The 20,278-nt window shown below is 34.2% G+C and overlaps 2 protein-coding genes and 1 pseudogene across 11 annotated transcripts in view; 2 read left to right on the top strand and 1 right to left on the bottom strand.

Annotated features, from left to right (window-relative positions):
- IMMP2L (inner mitochondrial membrane peptidase subunit 2) overlaps positions 1-20,278 on the top strand; it is a 1,183,069-nt gene that overhangs the window by 443,172 nt on the left and 719,619 nt on the right. The window contains exon 4 of one of the 9 annotated variants that reach the window (XM_054656234.2): positions 1,259-12,587. The exons of the other annotated variants lie outside the window; for them this stretch is intronic. Within the exon in view, the coding sequence (XP_054512209.1) occupies positions 1,259-1,304 (46 nt within the window). The 3' untranslated portion in view covers positions 1,305-12,587. Of the gene's footprint in view, positions 1-1,258; positions 12,588-20,278 lie in introns of those variants that run through there. 9 annotated transcript variants of the gene reach the window in all.
- Positions 1-20,278, bottom strand: part of LRRN3 (leucine rich repeat neuronal 3) — a 34,496-nt gene that overhangs the window by 12,440 nt on the left and 1,778 nt on the right. The window contains exon 2 of one of the 2 annotated variants that reach the window (XM_527861.7): positions 13,126-13,207. The exons of the other annotated variant lie outside the window; for it this stretch is intronic. The gene's annotated coding sequence lies outside the window, so the exon portion shown is untranslated. The remainder of the gene's footprint in view (positions 1-13,125; positions 13,208-20,278) is intronic. 2 annotated transcript variants of the gene reach the window in all.
- Positions 3,741-3,830, top strand: LOC112209951 (small nucleolar RNA U13; annotated as a pseudogene).

Here is a 20,278-nt window from a genome sequence, read left to right as displayed (position 1 = left end):
TTCCTCTGAAGGAACTCAGAGTAGAAGGTTTCTGGGTAGTTCACTTTCTGTTCTGCATATAATAAAATATTGGTTCTCATTGCTATTAAATAAAACAACACTAACATCAGTGTTTTACGTTTTTACTAAGAATTGAGAAGATAAAACATATGTTGAAAGAAAGGAAATAAAATTAGCTCCTTCAGTTTGAACGAATTTTTTCAAATGCAATAAACAAGAGACTAAATTATAGCACCACATTTTCGGGTGTGCTGGGGTTAGCTGATGCCTGCCATGAGTTCAGAGTTGGATGGTGCTTTTCTGTTACTATACCTAAGGGAGACGATAATAGCGATGTGGGCTGTATTTTTAGTTCCCTATAATAAGCATGGGATTGTTTGTCTATTTTCTTTTCAAAAGTGTGTCAGATTTCCCTCATGCTCTGTGGTTTGTTTCCTGCTTAAATTCCTGACAATCTGCTTTAAACAACATTGCTATATTTGTGTCCAGAGGATACAAAAAAGTTTTAAAAATAGAACAACATACATTCCACTGTAAGCTTTGAAAAAACTTCCTGAATTATGGCTTTGAGTTTCAACCAAGACATGGAGGCCATATTTATGGCTGTGTGCATGTTTGTGCATCTTTTTGTGAGTGGAAATTCATTACTGTACAGGACATGAGCTCTTTCCCTAACACTCGTGTTAAATGGTTAAGGTGAGATGACTTGGTGGCACTCTGAAGTACTAAGTGACAGAGTTAAAGTTCTTGATGTATGCTAGGTCAGTGAAGCTTTGTCATTTATTTCCTGTGTGGAAATTAAAGGCACTATATGCAGGTTAAAGTTTTGCATTTTCAGGGCCAGGAGTGGTGGCTCATGCCTGTAATCCCAGCACTTTGGGAGGCGAAGTCAGGCGGATTACCTGAGGTCAGGAGTTTGAGACCAGCTAACATGGCGAAACCTAGTCTCTGCTAAAAATACTCCGTCTCTACTAAAAATACAAAAATTAGCCGGGTGTGGTGGCATGCGCCTGTAAACCCAGCTACTCGGGAGGCTGAGACAGGAGAATCACTGGAACCAGGAGGCAGAGGTTGCAGTGAGCCGAGATCGCACCACTACACTCCAGCCTGGGAGACAGAGCAAGACTCCATCTCAAAAAAAAAAAAAAAAGAAAAAAATATATATATATATATAAATAAATTAAAAATATATAAATAAAGTTTTGCATTTCCTTTTTCCTGTCACCTAACTTAAAGGCATGTATTTTTTCTTTTTCAGAGACATGGTCTCCTTTTGTCACCCAGGATGGAGTTCAGTCACTTAACTTTATAGAAGCCTCACAATAACTCTTTACTTGAAGTTAATTATGTAGGACTACTTTATGTAGATGACTTTGCAAAATTTGGTTGCCTACAACCCCCTTGAATTCATTTAAAATTACTGTTGACGCAGGGGGGGACATTAGTTGATTCACATTATTTCTGTTCGTAATGAGCTTTATGGTGTATTCTACTTTAATGTGTTTATAATATTTGACTACTATACCATTTAAGGACTAGTCTATATCAGGTTATGAACATTTGGGAAATATGAGATCCCCCAAAAGAGTGGCATAGTAAATGAAATACATTTTGCCTTATGTGTTGAATAGAGAGGGCTAAAATTAAGGGCAGGGGAAGTAAAAATACTAACGGGCCATTTTTTTGGGGGGCGGGGGGAATGGAAAGCAGTGTAATTTGTGATGCCTACCAAATTTTAATTTTTGTTAATGGGCAATATAGGCCCTTGCTAACATTACCTTTTTTTTTTTTTTTTTTTACAACTGCTACCCATGAAGAGCATGGGTGATATGCCCACATAAGTGTCTTTTTGCAAGGTTGTACATGACTAGAGCACCAAACGGAGTTCTAAATCTTAATGGAGAAAAAGAGTTCTTTCAAAACAGGGTTATAAATTTGCATTCATTTCACTCTTAGAAGCCCGGTATTCATCTCATATGTGGATTAGGTGAAAGCTAAGTGACAAATCACCTGTTTGGGAAAATTTCTTAGTAGATAAACTCTTTCCAGATAATTTAGGATTATGTTTCAGACTATCAGTTTAGGCTCAGAAAAGCAAATGGTTTTATATTATGTTATAGCAGCTTCACAGGTTAGGATTTAATACATTTTTATGGATAAAATGAATAGTGTTAGATTATTGGATGTGAGTTAGGAGAGGAAATTTTCCCTTCACAGTCACATGATTTAAGATCTGGAATCCCTTAAATTTGATCTGGGACATTCACCTAACTTTACTGTTCCAATATGCCAAGACAAAATTATTTTGTGAAGGAAATTTATAATTAAATAACTGGTACTAAATTAATACCAGTAATGTCTATTGCAGAAATAGTTCACATTGCTCAGTCAAGAATTACTCAACATTAATTTCATATTTGTAGAAACATTCTTTGAACTTTACGTTATTTGTATTCTATACTTATATGTTTGATATTTATACTTAGGTTTTTATGTATATTCTTCAAGACAGTTATGTAGTAAAGTTTATGCTAAACCATTTTGGGCTTGGAGCTCAACATCCAAACTGAAAAAGGAATAAAACTTTTTCATGATTTCTGTTAATTATAATTCATGACACTGGTTAGTAAGATATAATCTATATTTGTGATCATTCCTGGTATTGTTTATGTTTTCTTGGAAGATAAGATATTATTTCAGTGAATAAAAGCTATTCTAAATATATGAGAAGCATAATTAAACTTTGTCATAATAATGAATATGGACTTGAAAAATATTAGTTTTGAGGTTTTCTTTAATGACTGATTCCTATCAATTGTGTGGAGAAACAAAGATTTGAAAAAGAATATCATTTTCCCTAATGATGTCTTCATGTCTAATATCCATGAACAGATAGGATCTTTGATGCTTTACTTATCTTTGCATATTTTAGTATAGTTCAGATCCTAAAGACTTTAGTTTTTGAGGCAGAGTCTCACTGTGTTGCCTAGGCTGGAGTGCAGTGGCGTGATATCAGCTTACTGCAACCTCCACCTCCTGGGTTCAAGCGATTCTCCTGCCTCAGCCTCCTGAGTAGCTTGGACTACAGGTGTTCATCCATCATGCCTGGCTAATTTTTGTAATTTTAATAGACACAGTGTTTCACCATATTGATCAGGCCAGTCTTGAACTCCTGACCTTGTGATCCGCCCACCTTGGCCTCCCAAAGTGCTGGAATTACAGGCATGAGCCACCGCGCCCAGCCCCTGAAGACTTTTTAAGGGCCCTTTCCATTAACTTCAGTTTTCCATCATATAACAATAGCAACAAACAATGAAAACAGCGATAGTAGTCACAGTCATATTGTGCTACAATGTACAAATTCAGTTCAATTTTCATATATGACCTTATTTGATTCCCCTAATAATCCTGTCAGCATGTGCAGTTATACCCACTTTACAGGTGATAACTCAGAGAGATTTCATGAGGTTGTGAAAGTTGAAGGGGCATTATCAGTGATGGCTCCTGAACTCTATCCCAGGTCCTTGACTCCATTTTCAGGTCTCTTCCTGTGAGCTCTGTGTAATAAAGCTTTGTGTCGCAGATATATATGTACTTGATTGCCCCCTTACTAGTTGTTAATGAAACACCTTCATGTCTAGACCTATGTCTTACTCACTGAGTAAGCCTATACTTGTGTGCTGACTTGTCTTCTTTGCACAGTGAAATTAAATGATACTTTCTTTTAAAACTTAATTAAGATGCTTTTGTAGTTCGTAAGCATGATGATTGGGTTTTCTTGCTCTTGTATGAGATGTGCCTCCCTCATACCTTGGAAACCTGACTTGAAAAAAAAAACTTAATTATGGAAGGAAAGTTAATGGTTTATCACGTAGCTGTCAATGAACATGTCAAATTGTACTGAAAATGTTTTACACATTCTAGATGTTTGTTCTTTAATTTGGTCTTTAATTCTTCTTGATAATACCTTATTTACGGACCACCTTACTTAAAATATCCCCTAAAGTCATTCTCATTCTCACCATGTTGTTTTCTTTATAGATCATTTAAGACTGCTAGAAATTATTTGCTTTTTGTTTATTGCTTACTTCCCATCATCTCCACTAGAATGTTAGCTTTATTAAAGTTGTTTCCGTTTTGTTCAGAGCTATGGATCTCCAATGCCTAGCTAGAATATTGCCTGCTATTGTTGTTCAATAAATATCTACTGAATGAATGAATGAGTATCAGTTGCTTTTAATTATAAATTTCCATCTTATTATACATTTAAAGAAATTTGCTGTACAAGGTACTCATTTGTGACCTTTGTTTTGTTGGTGAATGCTGAATTGACTCATGTGGTTTGTATGCATGAACTATTGAGTGATGATGTAAGCTTGGCAAACAGAAATAAATATGTTTTTTTTAAATTCAGGAGATTACAAAAGTGTAACAATACCCACTTTAGAAGGGTATAATTAAATCTGTGATTGTTTAAAAAGAATCATAAATTTCTTCTAAGCCAATGTCTACTCTCATTATATCTTGAATAAATCTGTTGTGAGGAAACTAATGGAGATATGTTTGTTTTGTTCATATATCTTTTTTACTTGAGATATGGTTTTCAATTGATTTTTATATATTATATCTCTAGTAATAGCACAGTGTAGTGGGAGTATAAGATATACAGATTAGTTTCTTAAAATTTGTGACATTTGTATTTGGAGAACATAGAAAACCATGTAATTCAGGTTAAAATGTATTCTTAATGATTGGAAGTGCCACAGACTTTCAGAATTAATGTAAAAAGCTGTATCAACAACAAAAAGAGCAATAATAAACATTAATATAATTGAGTGTTAAGTACTGAGAAAAGTCCTCTAGAAAATTGGTTTGATGTGGCTGCAGGCCAGACCATGCTTGTTGCCAGCTGATAGTGATCAAATGGAATACATCAACAATCTGTGAGGTTTTTGTCTCCAAACCTAGACTGGGGTTAAGAATCTGCGCTAGAAAGTGACACTTACAGAAGACACTGTACTTCAGGAGAAAACAACAACAACAACAAAAACAAAAACAGTATTGTAAAGAAAGCCATATATACTCGGTTAAGAAAAAGTTGATGCAAATCAAGACAATATCTGCTGTAAGTTGAGACTGGGAAATATTTTTGGTGCAAAATTTCAGCAGAACTCTAAATCTATGCAGCACACATGAAACTAGTAAAATTTACATAAAAGTTTAAGCTTTGCATGCTAGATTCTACAATATTATCTGCAGAATTGGAAATAGTACAGCTTGACCAAGAGCTTTGAAATGGACAGCCAAATGTTGCAAATAAATCTTTGGGAGTTCATTATTAGCCAACAAAATTATTACCCACTAGATCTGAAATAACAAATCTGTGGCCTTGACATTTAATCAGAGCATGAAACGCATCTATTGAATTTCATATTTGAGATTATTACTTTACTAGTGCCCCAATTAAAGCATGTAGATTCTAAAATTCTATTCAGATAAAGTAAAATACAGAATGCTTGTTATACATGCACAGAATCTTTTTATTCATTGCTTCATGTTCCATTGCCCCTTCTTCAACATGCTTATATTGAGTTTTTAATGAACAGAAATGGCTTTAATATAAGTATACAAAGAACTATCCAGAATTTCTTTTTAGAGACTAAGGTGGTAAGAGGTTGAAACTGCCCATATTCCCCTGTGACTGATCAGTTGAATGTAAACTGTTTACAACAGAATGTTGAAAGGAATTTTCTACCTGCTGTAGGGCTGGCGTTGTAATATAAGGCAATTTTACATGCCCATATAATTTAAATTATTAGACTTTATATAAAAACTTTTCTTCAAAGTCTGTCTAAAAAGAAAGAAAAAATGGGAAAGGAAAGAGAGAAGGAAGAAGGGAGGGAAGGAGAGACAGAGGGAAAGGGGAAAGAAGGAAGTTTCTGAATCTCTCCCACCTATCTTTTTCACATTCTAGTGAGAGAAATTCTAAGTATTGTCTGTTCATGAGCATCTGCAAATCACATTGCAGCTTAACTGTCTCTTCTCTGATTTAATAGAAACTTTGATTGTTTTCTAGGATTTACATCCAGAGTAATTGTTTTTGCATTTTAATATAGAAAGAAGTAGATTGAATACATGCATAACATATTAGAAATGCTATTAAGCAAATGATTCTGTGTGGTACTATTGAATGAATGTTTTCCTTTACTCTTCTAAACAAAGCACACATTTCTCCAATTATTTTTAAATTGAGAACAGTGGAAAAGAAATCTATTTGTGTGTTGATTCCATTTTTTTTGGTATGATTAAATGGTACAGCAGAAGTCTTATACAGTATAGTCAGGTACTTTTCCCTGCAAGATCTGTAAGGGCAGTTTTTATGTGCATCCTAGATATACAGTATTTTCACACACCGAGACTTTAATTCCTGTTATCTTAATGTTATTTATAAGTCCCTCACATCTCTTAGCAGCCATACTTCACCAACTCTTGCCCTATTTGAGTCTCCACCTCAAAATAGCAAGCCTTTCACTCAAGCCTAGGGCAGTGAGAAGTTCATGAGAAGTTTCCACATGGCAAAAATGGTGATGGTAGAAGACATATCTGTTTTTCATTTTATTTGTTTGTTTTTAATTGGACTGTTTTTCTTAGAGAGTTTCTCAAAACCAGTGAGTTGCCGGAGAGAAGAAATTTCTATTATTTCAAGGGCTGATAGTTAAGATCCTTCAAAAAAGTTGACCTTCCCACATCAGACCAATATCTGTAGAGTTTGAGAAGTTGTCAAACTTGCCATTAAATAAGGAGAACAATGACTTGTGCTTCACTTGTTCCACATTCAGGTCTTTGAGTGTTCCAGATACTTTGCTTCTTCTCTTAGTTCCCAATTGAGAAGTCAGTAGGTAAAGGATGAGTATTCCTCCCATTTTATTTAGCATGTAGATGCTAATTTGTCTGCTCCAATGTGCACCAATGTTGGTATTATATGTTCTAAGGTCCTCTGCTGTATCCTTGGAAAAAGACTATGTTATGTGTTACTGTGATATTACAAATATGTTTCTAAGAAAATTAACTGCCTATTATTTGTACTTGCTCTTGTTTCTGATTCAGAAAAATAAGCTTGCCCTTGCTGGTGCATTAGGAATTGAGATGTTGTGTATTCCTGGGAGTGTCATGTGTAGATTTGATACATACATCAGTGGAGTTAAACTGGCTAAAAGAGCTGTCAATGATAAAAAGTGGGGATGTAATAAAAGACAATGGCCCTATCACATTCATGTGACTAGATATAGGCAATCTATATCTATTTCTTTTATATTTTTATGGATTTTTTTTCTTTTCACCTTTTGCATAAACTGGTAGTACACATAATATAAATGCAAACAACAGAGAGCAAGCCCATTTTTAAAGCTATGGGAAAATAGACCTGTCAGGAGATTTGTTCAATTTAGGGTAGGAGGAACAACAAAAATACATGTTGTATTTGTTTCTTAGAAAGTACTCTAAGGGTGTTTTCCCCCCAGCCAGCTAAATTGCATGTGGCAGTTGCTACAGCAACCCATTTTTGTGATTTGCAGAATAAGGGAGCAAACCAGATGTAAATTGTCCGTCAGTAAGTTTCTGTTGTCATGGAAGATGGTAACCTATGCAGTCTCATTTGGTCAATTTATGTACTGTTGTGGTGTATTGTTCTCTCTGCTCTTTTCAACATGCTGTCATGAATTAGTATTCCATTCTTTGGAGGCATAATTTCGGAGTTTCTGAGTTTTATACATGATGTTAACTGAAATAACTAGATGTCAGATTCATAGAAGGTTGTTGTTGCAAAATGAAGGTTATTTGACATCTGTTTTGTAATTTTTCAGCCTATTGACATAAGAATTCTTTATTTCATGAAGAAGAATCAAATTAATATTTAAAGGGCACTTCAAAGGTTTTGTGGTTATTTTATTTGAAAACACATATTTACAGTCTACAGAGTTAAGAATATATTTTTGTCTCAATGAGACCTTTAGTAAGGAAATAGGAAATAGCTCTGGACTGGGAGCTTCTGGAATTCTATGGTCATGCCTCTCTGCTCTTTGCATTCTGGCAAGTAGATTCACATTTTAGACTCAAATCACTTGTAACAGCTATTATATTTGGAACTCCCCATCTCTTCTTTTCGTTTTTCTTCCTCTTTTGTGTGAGAGACTGTCCCCTTCTCTCTGCTTTCTTTTTCTGTCTTCCCCACTGTTCTAGAAGCCATGACCCTCACGTTCTAAATAGATTTTGCCCTGCTTCCAATGAGATGCGAGGCTGGGTATTTCTATGCATATTTTTAATTTGACAGGAAGTGTAGCTTACAGCTTATTGTGAATACATTAACATCTCATCGCTTGTGACAAGTCCTTCACACTTTTCATCCCTACTATTAATTTTCCTTTTCTCCACAATTAAAAATTTTTCTTTAGCATTTGCTCCCCGAATCAAAAAGACTAGATAGGGGTATTAATGATGAGACTTTTCTATTATTTAGCATGATTTACAACTGTTGCTGGCAACCATACTAAGTAGTTTCACATATAATATCCCCTCAGCCTTTTAAAAAATTGATATCAGCTTCAATAGAAGTGATGGTATTAGTTACTAAAGTGACATCATATCAAAATATATAAACATGGAGCATTATCAACAGAAGTGAGAACAATTTCTAGAACAAAATGTAGAGTTTGGTAAATCTAAAGCAGATAACAAAAGAAATTGTTTCATTCTCTACAATAAATTTGAACTGTGGATTACAGAAGTAAACATTTACAGGAAATTGGGACACAGAGGGAGTGGGAGAAAGAAAATCATATGACTTTTGTCTCTCCCCTACCTGGAGTTTCATCATTTCCAACTCTGCAAAATTGGCTCAAGATGCGAATAGTAAAGGCGTGTATGTGCATGCATGAATGAAGGAAGGTATCCTCCAGCAAATTTGCCTTTCAAAAAAGTTGCCTGAATATAGGCCCAAACTCAGAGATATGAAGAGTTGTTATGCTGGGGAAGTGAAAATGAAAATGTAACTTTTCATTTCACACACATATTACAGGAGTATCACTTTTCAGTGTTCCCATTTTGTTCCACATTTAACCCTAAAATTTCTTGAATTGCCAATACAAATGCCTTATTTTGCTCTCTGGTACTCTCAAAATGGTGTTCAATAGAAGCAGCCTAGTCATTAAGGGATCAGGCATGGACTCTCGTTCTTTCTGTGCTGCTGCCATGTCATTGTTTCCTCATTTACTGAAAGGTGAGTGATAATGGTACCTACTTCAAAGGAATGTTGTGAAAATTAAATAAAATAATGCGTTAAAAATTCATAGTATAAAAAAGTTCTTTTGCACCCGACACATACAGAGTGGTTACTAAATGTTAATCACTATCATATTAAGAAGTCATCATACGGATAAGAACTCATTAGAATTTGCTGTAACTTAAACTTACAGGTGAAAATATTGAAACAGGAGAAATGGCAGAACAAAATAGAACTACTTAAATGTCATTTGGCTCTGATTATCATAAAAGGTTGTAGAATTTTACTTGCCTAATAGATATTTTTCTGGTTATTTCTGTGAAAATAATTCTAAAAATGTATCACGCTATTTACCATGTTAGTTATATGACATGTCTTAGAAGAAGAAAAAATCCTTGGAAAGCAGGTGCAAATCAATGTGGCTAGACTTAGTTAAATATTTATAAACTGGTAAAAACTATTAGCAGTTGGCAAATATTTGAAAAAATCCAATATTGGTCTGTGTGTGAAAGTATAAACGTATACATGTATGCTTGTTGGCAACGGAATAGATAGAGATAAAGAAGTACAATTATTAACTATAAATCTGCAGAAATGCTAATACAGGTTTTTTGAGATGATGGAGTAATGCAGTTGTTATTTCTTGAGATATAGTTACATTTTGCAGGAAACAAAGTCTAATAGATATTGTTAAAATTTAACAACATTCATTAGTACTCACGCAAAACGCTAATTAGAGTACAAATAAGAGAGAAATGAAAACTGTGAAGTCACTATGATAAATGGACACTGTAGTCTTAAAAAAGACCACGTTATTGTCAGCAATTTTTAAATTTTAGCAACTCAAGGGCTTGAGTGCTCATTGTCCTATACTATATGGTCTTTTAAGGGGAAATTTACATTGGGGTTTTAATTAACGTTTAAAAAAATAAGTTTACAATGAGATTTATAATTTCAAAGATTGTAATTATTTTATACATATTATGAAGTCTTTTATGACCCTAGCAAAGAGGATTAGTGAAGAATGGTTTCGGAGCTTTTTAAACTTGAGATGGAATGTCCCAGAGTAGTGCAAGTTTCTAATAGAATAGCACGAAGAAGCTGGATTATTCTATTTATTTTTTAGATAGGTATGAAACTTCAAACTTGCTATTTCTGTGGTTTCCATTCTTTTATTATACTTGTGGGCTTCCATTTAGTAATTTTTCTCTCTCTATTTGACTGATTTAAACAAAACAAAACAATGCTTCAGCTAAAATCACTTTAGGGCAAAAATTCAAAACTCCAGACTCAAGTAATTAACATGTTTGATGTAAAGCAGCAGCAACACATTACTGTCAATAAAATGACAATCTAAGGAGACATCTTGAAAACTGACTGGATGACAGTGAATTGTGCTTCTGCTAAACTCCAGCAGCTAAGAGGTTCCACAAATATGGGCCCTTCACAGATAAGGCACTGCTGAGTTTCTCTATAGGGTTGAGTTTGGGAAGTTTTGGTCATCATGATGCATTTAAAAAAAGAATGATTTGACAGGAGCATATGGTCCAAACTTTTTAAAACTATAATCATAGTCAATGTGCTATGAAATACCCACTGGGTAAGGATTGAATCACCTGGTTTTGGTTCTAATTATGTCTGTAAGTCACTTTGAACAAGTGACCTAAAATCTGTAAAATCTATCCCAATATAGGGATTTTGTTATATTCTGACTCATTTTTTTTAAAAGAAATTGACAGGCAGTGTAGAGTTTACTCATTAATCGTATTGGCGGCAGTTTATGCGTGACCCTCATTTGAGTTCCATATGGAGTGTGATATAGTGTATGAAAATTAGAGTTCATGAACATGTGGGCAGAAGAGGTTTGTCCATTTTTGGTAGATGTTTCTTCTAAGGATACATAACCTAGTACTCTACAGATATCACCTGACTGCCAAGAAATGACTGTGGATGGTATACCTTTTTAGATTGGGGCAGTAGAGATAGGAACTATGTTTACCACAGCCTTACATTATTACATGTTAACTGAGACCATTTACTTTGAATGTCCCAGTCAGGTCCCTTAAAATCAAACCCCTAACTCATTTAGCTATACCCTCTTCTCAGTCTTCTCAGGGAAGACACAAGACAATATACCTATTGAACCTTTATTTTTCTTGTATATTTCACAGGAAATATACAAGACAGTATACCTATTGTACCTGTTGTACCTATGTATATTCTGTATTAATTCGAACGATTGTCTCAAGTAATTTTTTTTTTTTACTAAATCTACAACAAAAATGGTAGACAGTGGACAAAGGAAAAAGACTTGAATCTTAACCCAATAGTTCTGTAACTTTGTGCAGAAAATAAGTATGGATTCTTAGATGTTACTCTCACAGATTCTGAGATCATACATTAAAAGTACCCAAGTGAGTTTGGTAGTACATCATCACAGACACAAATATATGATTCTGCTTGTTGTATCTTATAGACATTATTGCTTATCAGTATGCCAAGGTTCTGTTCAATGACTAGGGATGTATCTATATCATGGTCATTGATTAAATGACCATGAGATGAAATGTCTAAATGAATAAGTGGTAAGATATTATCTTAGAATATTTCTTCTTTCAAAGACATAAAAGTCTATATCAAGTAAAATCCAGAGCAGCACATTGCTTAAAAACTAAATATGATGATGTGAAAAGAAAGCATCATGCTTAAATGGGGTTGAGAATTCGATATACTGCTAGCAGGTGTGGAGGCAGAATGTGGTGATCAAGGAGGAGGAGTTACCATTCTGGACAGGAAAAATTCTTTATGGGGGAATTTTAAACTTATAAATGTTCATCATCTTTACAAAATATAGAAAGATATTTAAAAGTTTTCAAATATTTTCAAAACTGGTGAGCAACATTCAGGGCTGAAAGAATAAGGTTAAAACATTGTTCTACTTGTTCAATTTGCAAGATATTTATGGTCAATGAAACTTTCCTTATTTCATTACTGATTTCCATTCCCTAAGAAATGATAAATATCTTAGATGTTCATAAATCCTCCTGGAATTCAACCATGATATTTTTACATACATTACACTTCTAAAATTACAAAAACAAAAAAACCTTAATCCAATTCAGCCAGAGCCTAAATTTTTATCTTTTGGCTGTATGCATTTTCAACAGATTAATAAGAATGTTTAAGTAGAAAATCCACAAGTAATACTTTTAGATTAGTTGAATTATATTAAGTGTTCATTATTATTATATTATTTATTAAATAATATTATACTAATCAGGTTGCACCATGTGGTAAAACTGTAAAGTTTGATGCATTTATTATATTTATTTTAAATCTATATATGTTATAAATATTTTAATATATATTTTCATTATATATATTTTATTATATATAAAGTTTAAGCATATCATTATATATATATATACTCCTGATCTTGGCTGAGAAGTTTAAAACTGTAGAAAGAGCCTGTTGTTAGATGCTTCTGCATAAAAAGTCAAATGCTTCTCTAAGGATAAATATATTATGCTTATTCTAAGAAATATGTGATAAGGCATTGGGTACAGTGTACACTGCTTGGGTGATGGGTGCACCAAAATCTCAGAAATCACCTCTAAATAATTTATTCATGTAACCAGACACCATCTGTTTCCCAAAAACCTATTGAAATTTAAAAAAAAGAAATACATGCTAAGGAAGACACCATAACATGGGCTTCAGAGTCAGACATTCAGGGTTCAAATCAGGACCTTTCCAATGAGTGAAGTTGGGCAAATGCTTCTCCATTTCAAGCCTCAGTTCCCTCATGGAATCAAAATGAAATGAGGTGAGTTGTACAAAGAGCTTACCCAGGGTCCGGGCTGTGGAGCATGTTAAATAACTGTTGCCCAACATCTTCCTCTTCTTTCTCTTTCTCCTCCTCTTCCTCGTCTTTGTTGTATGTAAGAAGTAGCAGGAAAAAAACCCCAAAAGTTTAATTTTAAATTATGCATGTCCTTCTTTATTTCTTACATGTTAGGTTATTCATGATTCACAATACTTTAACCTTTTATCACCTCAAAATTGAATTTCTTTTTTTAGTTGTCTAATTGCTTATAATTTTCAAAAAAAACTTCATTTTGAATAGAAAATATATGTTGATGTGAGGTCTCTAAACTCCATTTTTAATCACTGGAGGAATCCTCAGCAACATTTTTGCTTTAATTTTACATTCAGATTTTGTTTTGTAGGACAGTCAAGTTGAAGGACTCCCCTGATAGCCCTTTCAGGAGGTGACATAGCAAGAAATGCTGAAGTTTTACAAACAGCTAGTATAGAACGCTTCTACTAAAGTTTTAGGTTTGGCTCAGCATCCTCAGTTTGAAAAGGAAATTACAGCTTTCATCAATTAACTTTGCAGGGCTAGCAGCTTATTCATACTGAAGAAGATTGATGAATTTCATTGAAAATTGATGCTCATAGTAGCAATGAAATTGTATTCAGACTGTTTTCATCTTCATCATTTAAAAGAGAATGCATGAGGGGAAAAAAGTGTCTAAAATTTGGAACTAGATACAAGGAAAGCTTATTATAAATAATGAAATTTGAGACCAATGAGCTAAGTTTTGCATTTTTCTTTTGTGTCACTTATTATACTGCATGACCTCAGGTGAAGAAGTATGTTGGCCTCCAGTCGATGGAAAAATGATGACAGAGGAAGTTATAAGCTGCCAGTTCACAGGTCTAGCTGTGAATTGAACTACAAAAAATCATTTTAGTTAATCTAGTGGATAGCAAAACTCAGATATAAATAATTAAAGCATCACTCCTTTCTCAGAAAGAAAAGAAGAATCCTACAAAGGTATAATATTCTAGTATGAGCAGAATGCATGATATGAAACTAGAAACAGAGTTACTATATTTTGATAGAGAATCTGACTCTTGGAAGGCGATATCAACTAGCTATATTTAGGCAGTACCAACGGGAGGCAGTGTTGCCTCATGCACAAAGGCTTGTTCTTTCGAGCTAACTGACCTAGGTTCCTTTTCGTGTTCTTCATTAGTTATGGCAAGTTACTTTTCTTCTCTAAGCCTTATTTTTCACGTTGGTAAAATGGGTTAAACATAGCGCTTACTTAGTAAGGTCGTTATGAAGATTAAATGAGAAAATGTATGTTAAGTGCTTAGCATAATGTTTGGCACAGAAAATGCTTGTATGTTGTAAATGAGATCTGCCAGTATTATTACCATTCCTTTAGCCAGTAAAGGATTGTCTAAGAGAGATGATGTGGTTTGAACGTATAAGGGCTCTGCTTACATTAATTTATGTCAGAACATTTGTTTTAATTCATCATTACTTTGATTATTTTGCCCAACAGCAGCATATTATGGTATAATTTATAGCCTAAATATAAAAATGAGACTTTGATATTTACATAAATTTTGCTTCCTCATTAAAAAGTAATTGATTGAGGAAATGGTTTGGAAAATGCCTCACTGATTTTAAAAAGTTAGCTGTACATCACCTTATGAAACTCTTTAAACAACTGTGGTGTTTGTGTAAAAAATATGTGAGTAATAAATGACAATAAGAGGAACAAATATAAACTATGTGTTTGGTAAGTGAGTCATTTCAGCTAGTCACACAACAAATTGACTTGGATGATGTTTATATCTTATAATGGCATTTTATATATTTTTCATTCAAGAATGACTGTGAATAGAGCTTTCAAAGTTTATATGTTCTTAGAGTATGTTTATCTTTCATATATGGCAGTCACCTTGTTTTGCCCTTTCCATTCTGTTCTGTTGCACTTTCTTTTCAATGCTACAGCATTGTGACCTAGACTCAATTCTCTTTTCGCTTGCTCTATCTTTTTTGTTCTCAATGCCTTGGGCACCTGCAGTTTAAGGTCATTAACCCCTTGGCCTTTGTAGAAATCAAAATATAATCTGTGTAGATATATACTGAAATTATTTCCTGCAACTATTGAAATTTCAATAAAGGTCATTGTGGTTCCATGTATTCTACAGATGTTGAATACTTTTTGTAGAACATGTTCAGTGTTTGGTATTTCTGAGTGACTGAGTTTTGATAAAAATAGAATTAAACTTAGACCCCATTAACACTCCATATTTCGGAGGCATATAAATATAGCGATACAGTAAACAGTCTAATTACATAAAAACATGAATTGTATGTTTGAAAAATACATGCCTATTTTTAACATTTTTTTGTTTTTTTCCTTAAGAAAGGTAAGCTGAAAGTTAGTTGACAATGTTATTTAAATGCTTTAATCTCTCAACATTATGAGACTATAAATTATAGAACAAATGTTACCCCAAGGAATGAATCCTCTAAAATGTTTGCCTCTATTTCATTATAGTCGTTATTAATTTGATAATTTTAGAAAAAAGTTATAAATCCAAATCAAACCTGTTTATCACAGTGAAAACGAAGTCTCTTAAATGTCTTCTATAGTTAAAATATCTACTATTATTCATGTCACTTGTAAGTGTTGTGAGTCCCAAGCTTCGCGTTAGGGGGCTTAATCCCTGGAGAACACATTCTGCTGTTCCTGAAGTCCTGTTTTGTACCAGTTGGGAAACAGTGCCTCTTCCACTGTTCCTCAGGGAATTAGATCCCAGGAGCTTCAGGCCTTTGGAAATAGAGAATGTTGCCTATTGATACTAACCTTTAACTGATTCAGTGGGCCTTTTTTATGCAAACATGCAAAAAGTGGTGATGTTTACACTCCTTCCCTGAATAGAGTAGCTGATTATCTGTGGAATGCTTCACCTCCTGGAAGTAAAGCGTGAAATGACAAACTTTAGAAGATTTTTTAAAGGGATTTTTATTCATTTTAAGGTCTATATTACTTTTGACAGACACAATCTCCCCTAGAAAGGGCTCACAGAATAATGTATGTAAGTTTGCTGGCATTTTGACTTTAGTAGTTTACAAATATACCAGTTTACTTTCAAATTAACTAGTATTTTTATCTTATTTAGTGTGTCATTTTCAACCCAAGACAAACCAGAAAGGAGATGCTAAGGAAGTTGCTTTTATGTTGACACTTGGTCCATTGGGGGTTCTTAAGTGACTTTGGAGACTTTGTTCATAATTTTTAGTAACCTGGAAAATCCCTAAATAATTTACTCATCTCATTTTATCCAGTTTTTGAGACCTTTGCCAAGTATCTGTTTATCAAAGTGCTAATGCTGTCAGACAAACATATGGATGAGTAGGTAGAACAACATACAGTCTTTTTCTCCAAGAATAGATGTTGGTTATGGGTTTTGTTTTGTTTTTTTTTTTAAATTTAACTCAGGCATAGCAATAGCTGTGATTTAAATTAAGAAATAAAGATTTTAATTTGCAAAAATCTATCCAGATATAGTGTGGTATGGTACAAAGGACATAGTTGTTGGAAGAGTAAGATCTAGAGTGGAAGTTCAATAAAAAGGGAACTAACATTTATTACTAACTTCAGAAATGCCAGGGACCAGTGCTGCACCCATATTTTCTTCTACTCTCTGGAGTCAGAGACCCTTGCACCTCAACATGCTAGCAAGTCTCTAACATCACAGAACCTCATTCTCCTGTCTTAAAGATGTTAATCATCATCATATCTACCCTACTTCACCAGATTGTTGTGAGGAGCAAAGTAATTGTTGAAAAATTGCTCTGTAAATGGTAGAGCTTTAAACAAATATTCACAATTATTGTGTTTATATTTTGTATCCTTCTTACAAGTTGAGTCAATTAATTACTATTATGTTAAGCAAAATTTGGAGAGCACATTTAAAAACAGAGAAATTTGCCCAAAAGAAAAGAATAGGATTGTGATATTAAGGAGATATCATTGCCTACTGGAGCTCTCACTCTGACTCTAGAAATCAAAAAGTAAGTTGGGATGGGGTAGGGGAGGGAGAGAGGGAGAGGGATTGCTGTCCTGATAATATATTTATTGTTTTCCAGTGAGATGTATAAGCAAAGCATGGATCTTGAGAGTGGACACTGTATATAAAAAAAGGGCACATGTTAAGTGCCTTAAATTATTTACAATGAAACCAAGTAAAAACAGATGTGGAAAGCCTCTTCAGAATTCTTGGAAAACCTTAAAACTTATAGTGGATGATCAATAGCTGAGTCTCTGTAGGTGAAGGATAGCAGTATTATTATTAACATGTTTTAAAAACAGGGCAAAACTCTAATTTTTATGACTTTACAGAATATGGTAAACTATATTCAAATGATGAATTATGGGTTTGAAATATTTGGGTGTTATATACTTAATAAATCATTGCTGCTTCTATTATTGAATATTGGCTTTTCCTTTTAGAATATTTGATTATCTGAATAAATATTTCTCTTTTTTGCACATATCTGTGAATTTGGGGGGATTTTTTGCACATAGGAGGTTTTTGAGAAAACATTATTTTTGAAAGACTAAGGAGGCAGAATTTTAATGGAATTCTGGAGGAAGTATTGTAAGGGTTCTAACCTAGGCCTCTCCAATAAATAGCTGGGTGAATACAAAGTATAATATATTACATTATAATGATTTCAAACCCTTTCAGCCTCAGTTTTTTTCACCTATCAAATGAACATATTAGACTAGCTACTAATGTCTCTTTCAGTTCAAAAATTTTATTCTATGAAAGCATGTCTCCCTTCTTTATTCCCCGTCTCCTGAAGCTGTGTCATGTGTGTTTATTAATGGCACCATAGAAAATTCTTCCCTTATTATGGCCTAAAGATGAATTAACATAATAGCAAGCAGGTGTATACAAACTTGACAATTATGCAAATATAGTAAATGGCCCTGTGGGTACTGTACTTCTTCAGAAAGATTTGAGATGGGCATTAAGTCTTCCTTGTTAATCCTGTGTTTAATGACCTCTAAATAGCATCTATTGAGACCTTCCATTCCTTTCAACAAGTTAGAAAAACGTTCCGATTTATCCCTGTTCCTTTTTCCCATCCTCTGGCACCAGCTACTGTCTTTATATTAGAATTTGACTTCCTTTCGTTTCACATTGTGGCTAAAGAAATAATTGTTATCATGTTTTACTAGTGACTTCGTAGATGTCTAACAAGACATCACTTTATCAGAAGGAGAGGAGAGGAATTCCCTGAGCTCTGTGGAGCTATGTTCAGTTGTTATACAGTGAAGCTTTCCTAAGTACTCATTGCATAGCCAATATCAGAGAGCTTTATCTTTGACAGCACTGACAAGATGTACTGATGTTTTGCCTAGAGTTTACCTGCTTTATTTAGTTTCATGTACCAAAGAGTGATACATAAGTAGCTAAACTCTCGGAACCAGGTCTACATGGAACATTTTAGTGTGCTGTACACATGTCTAGTGTTTCTTCAGACTGACTGGAGCCACATTATTTTAAATCATTTTAGAGGAGCATCCTTACTGAGGCTAGAAGTAGGAACTCATTTTTTAGTCTGCTATTAGCTTTCTTTTAATGATCTCCTTCAGATTCACCAACAGATACCTCACCTATGCCCATTTTCAGGGGCTGCTAATTAAGTAATAACATTTAACTTACATAAGTGTTTTTTTTAAAACGAAACTCCGGTTATAGAGCTTTCTGATCAACTTAGATTGTAATGAATACCATAGTGCCATGTTACACAGGAATGTTACACCCAAAAAAAATTCAGATTCTGGGGGAGGAGTGAAACATCAAACCCATCACATGGCAAAAGCAAAAGATGTTACAAAAAAGGAAAGAACAAAGAAACAGTGAAATATAGTTAGTGCATCATAAGTTGATCACCTTTTTTGTAGGTCGCTAAATTGCTGGCCTGGAAGGCTGGTAGCACCGTTTATTAAGCCATTAACAACAACAACCACCACCTCCAAATAAAAAATTCCACCTACTCATCAGCATTCTAACTCAGCATGTTGCCTGTGACAAGCGACACCCTGAAAAAAATGGTCCTTTGAAGCTTGTCTTGCCAGGAAGCTGCTATTTCTGGTATAGTGACATGATTTGGGGAGACTATGGGTAAATCTTCCAGTCATACACATATGTCCATCATCTGGCATTCGTAGGTGCTGATCAAATCACCAAACTCACTGGCACACACTGAGTGGCAACACCGGGGGCCTGGGGTGTTGGTATTTCTCAGACTGAAGTGGGCACATTACTGATCTCTGTAATCCACAAAATATGTATGTGAGCTTTACTAAGGTTAAAGAGTGAATCCACTGTTCTTAGGTGTCATCTATTGCAATTTTAAAATAAGGCGGGTTAGATTTAAGAATGTGTGTCTGGCATGCAAACTTTCCCTGGAAAAGGTTTAAGAAAAACTGAAATAAATACTGCAATGCTACATTACATAGGAGTTTGAAATCAGAGGGTTGAGTATCTACTTCAAGTCTTTTCCTCTTGGTTAGGAACTTAGGAGGTACCTCAAAATATCAGATCTGGTCTGTTTCAAAAGCAGCACTTTTAATAAATAGCAGAAAAGCAAATAAAACACTTTTTCCTTTTTGTAATAAATCATTTTGGTTTTTTTATAGATTGCATGTGGCATTTGAGGCAGAGCGAGCAAAGCTGCCAATATTGCAAGCTGATGCTTCAGCACCTTTCATTTTTCTCTGAGCAGGAACCCTCTTCTTAAACTTGTTCATTTTACAGAGAGAAAATCGAAGCCACTGGCATATTGTCAGAGCTGCTTTATTGTCATCATTTACAAAGGTCACTGGAATTAATTGACTTCTTATATTACATGTTGTAAACTGACTCATTTTTTTGACACATTTATGGGAAAGTGGCAGGATCTAAGTGGCTGGTTATTGTCTTTTTGCTTTGGCTTATATTACAAACTAGGAAACCAATAATAGCTCTGAAATCACAGTTGTGGAAAAAAATAACCCACAATTTCAAAGAAGCTGACTCTGTTAACTGTGTGGTTAGTTGAACTAAAAGAAGACAGGAGAGAGCTCCAGAAGATGAAATACAAATGCTAGGTTTCTTTTACTGTCTTTCCAGGAC

This window comes from Pan troglodytes, chromosome 6, assembly GCF_028858775.2.
Source record: "Pan troglodytes isolate AG18354 chromosome 6, NHGRI_mPanTro3-v2.0_pri, whole genome shotgun sequence".
NCBI lineage: Eukaryota > Metazoa > Chordata > Mammalia > Primates > Hominidae > Pan > Pan troglodytes.
The sequence above is the reverse complement of the archived record's forward strand: the minus strand, read 5'-3'. Positions and strand labels throughout refer to the sequence as shown.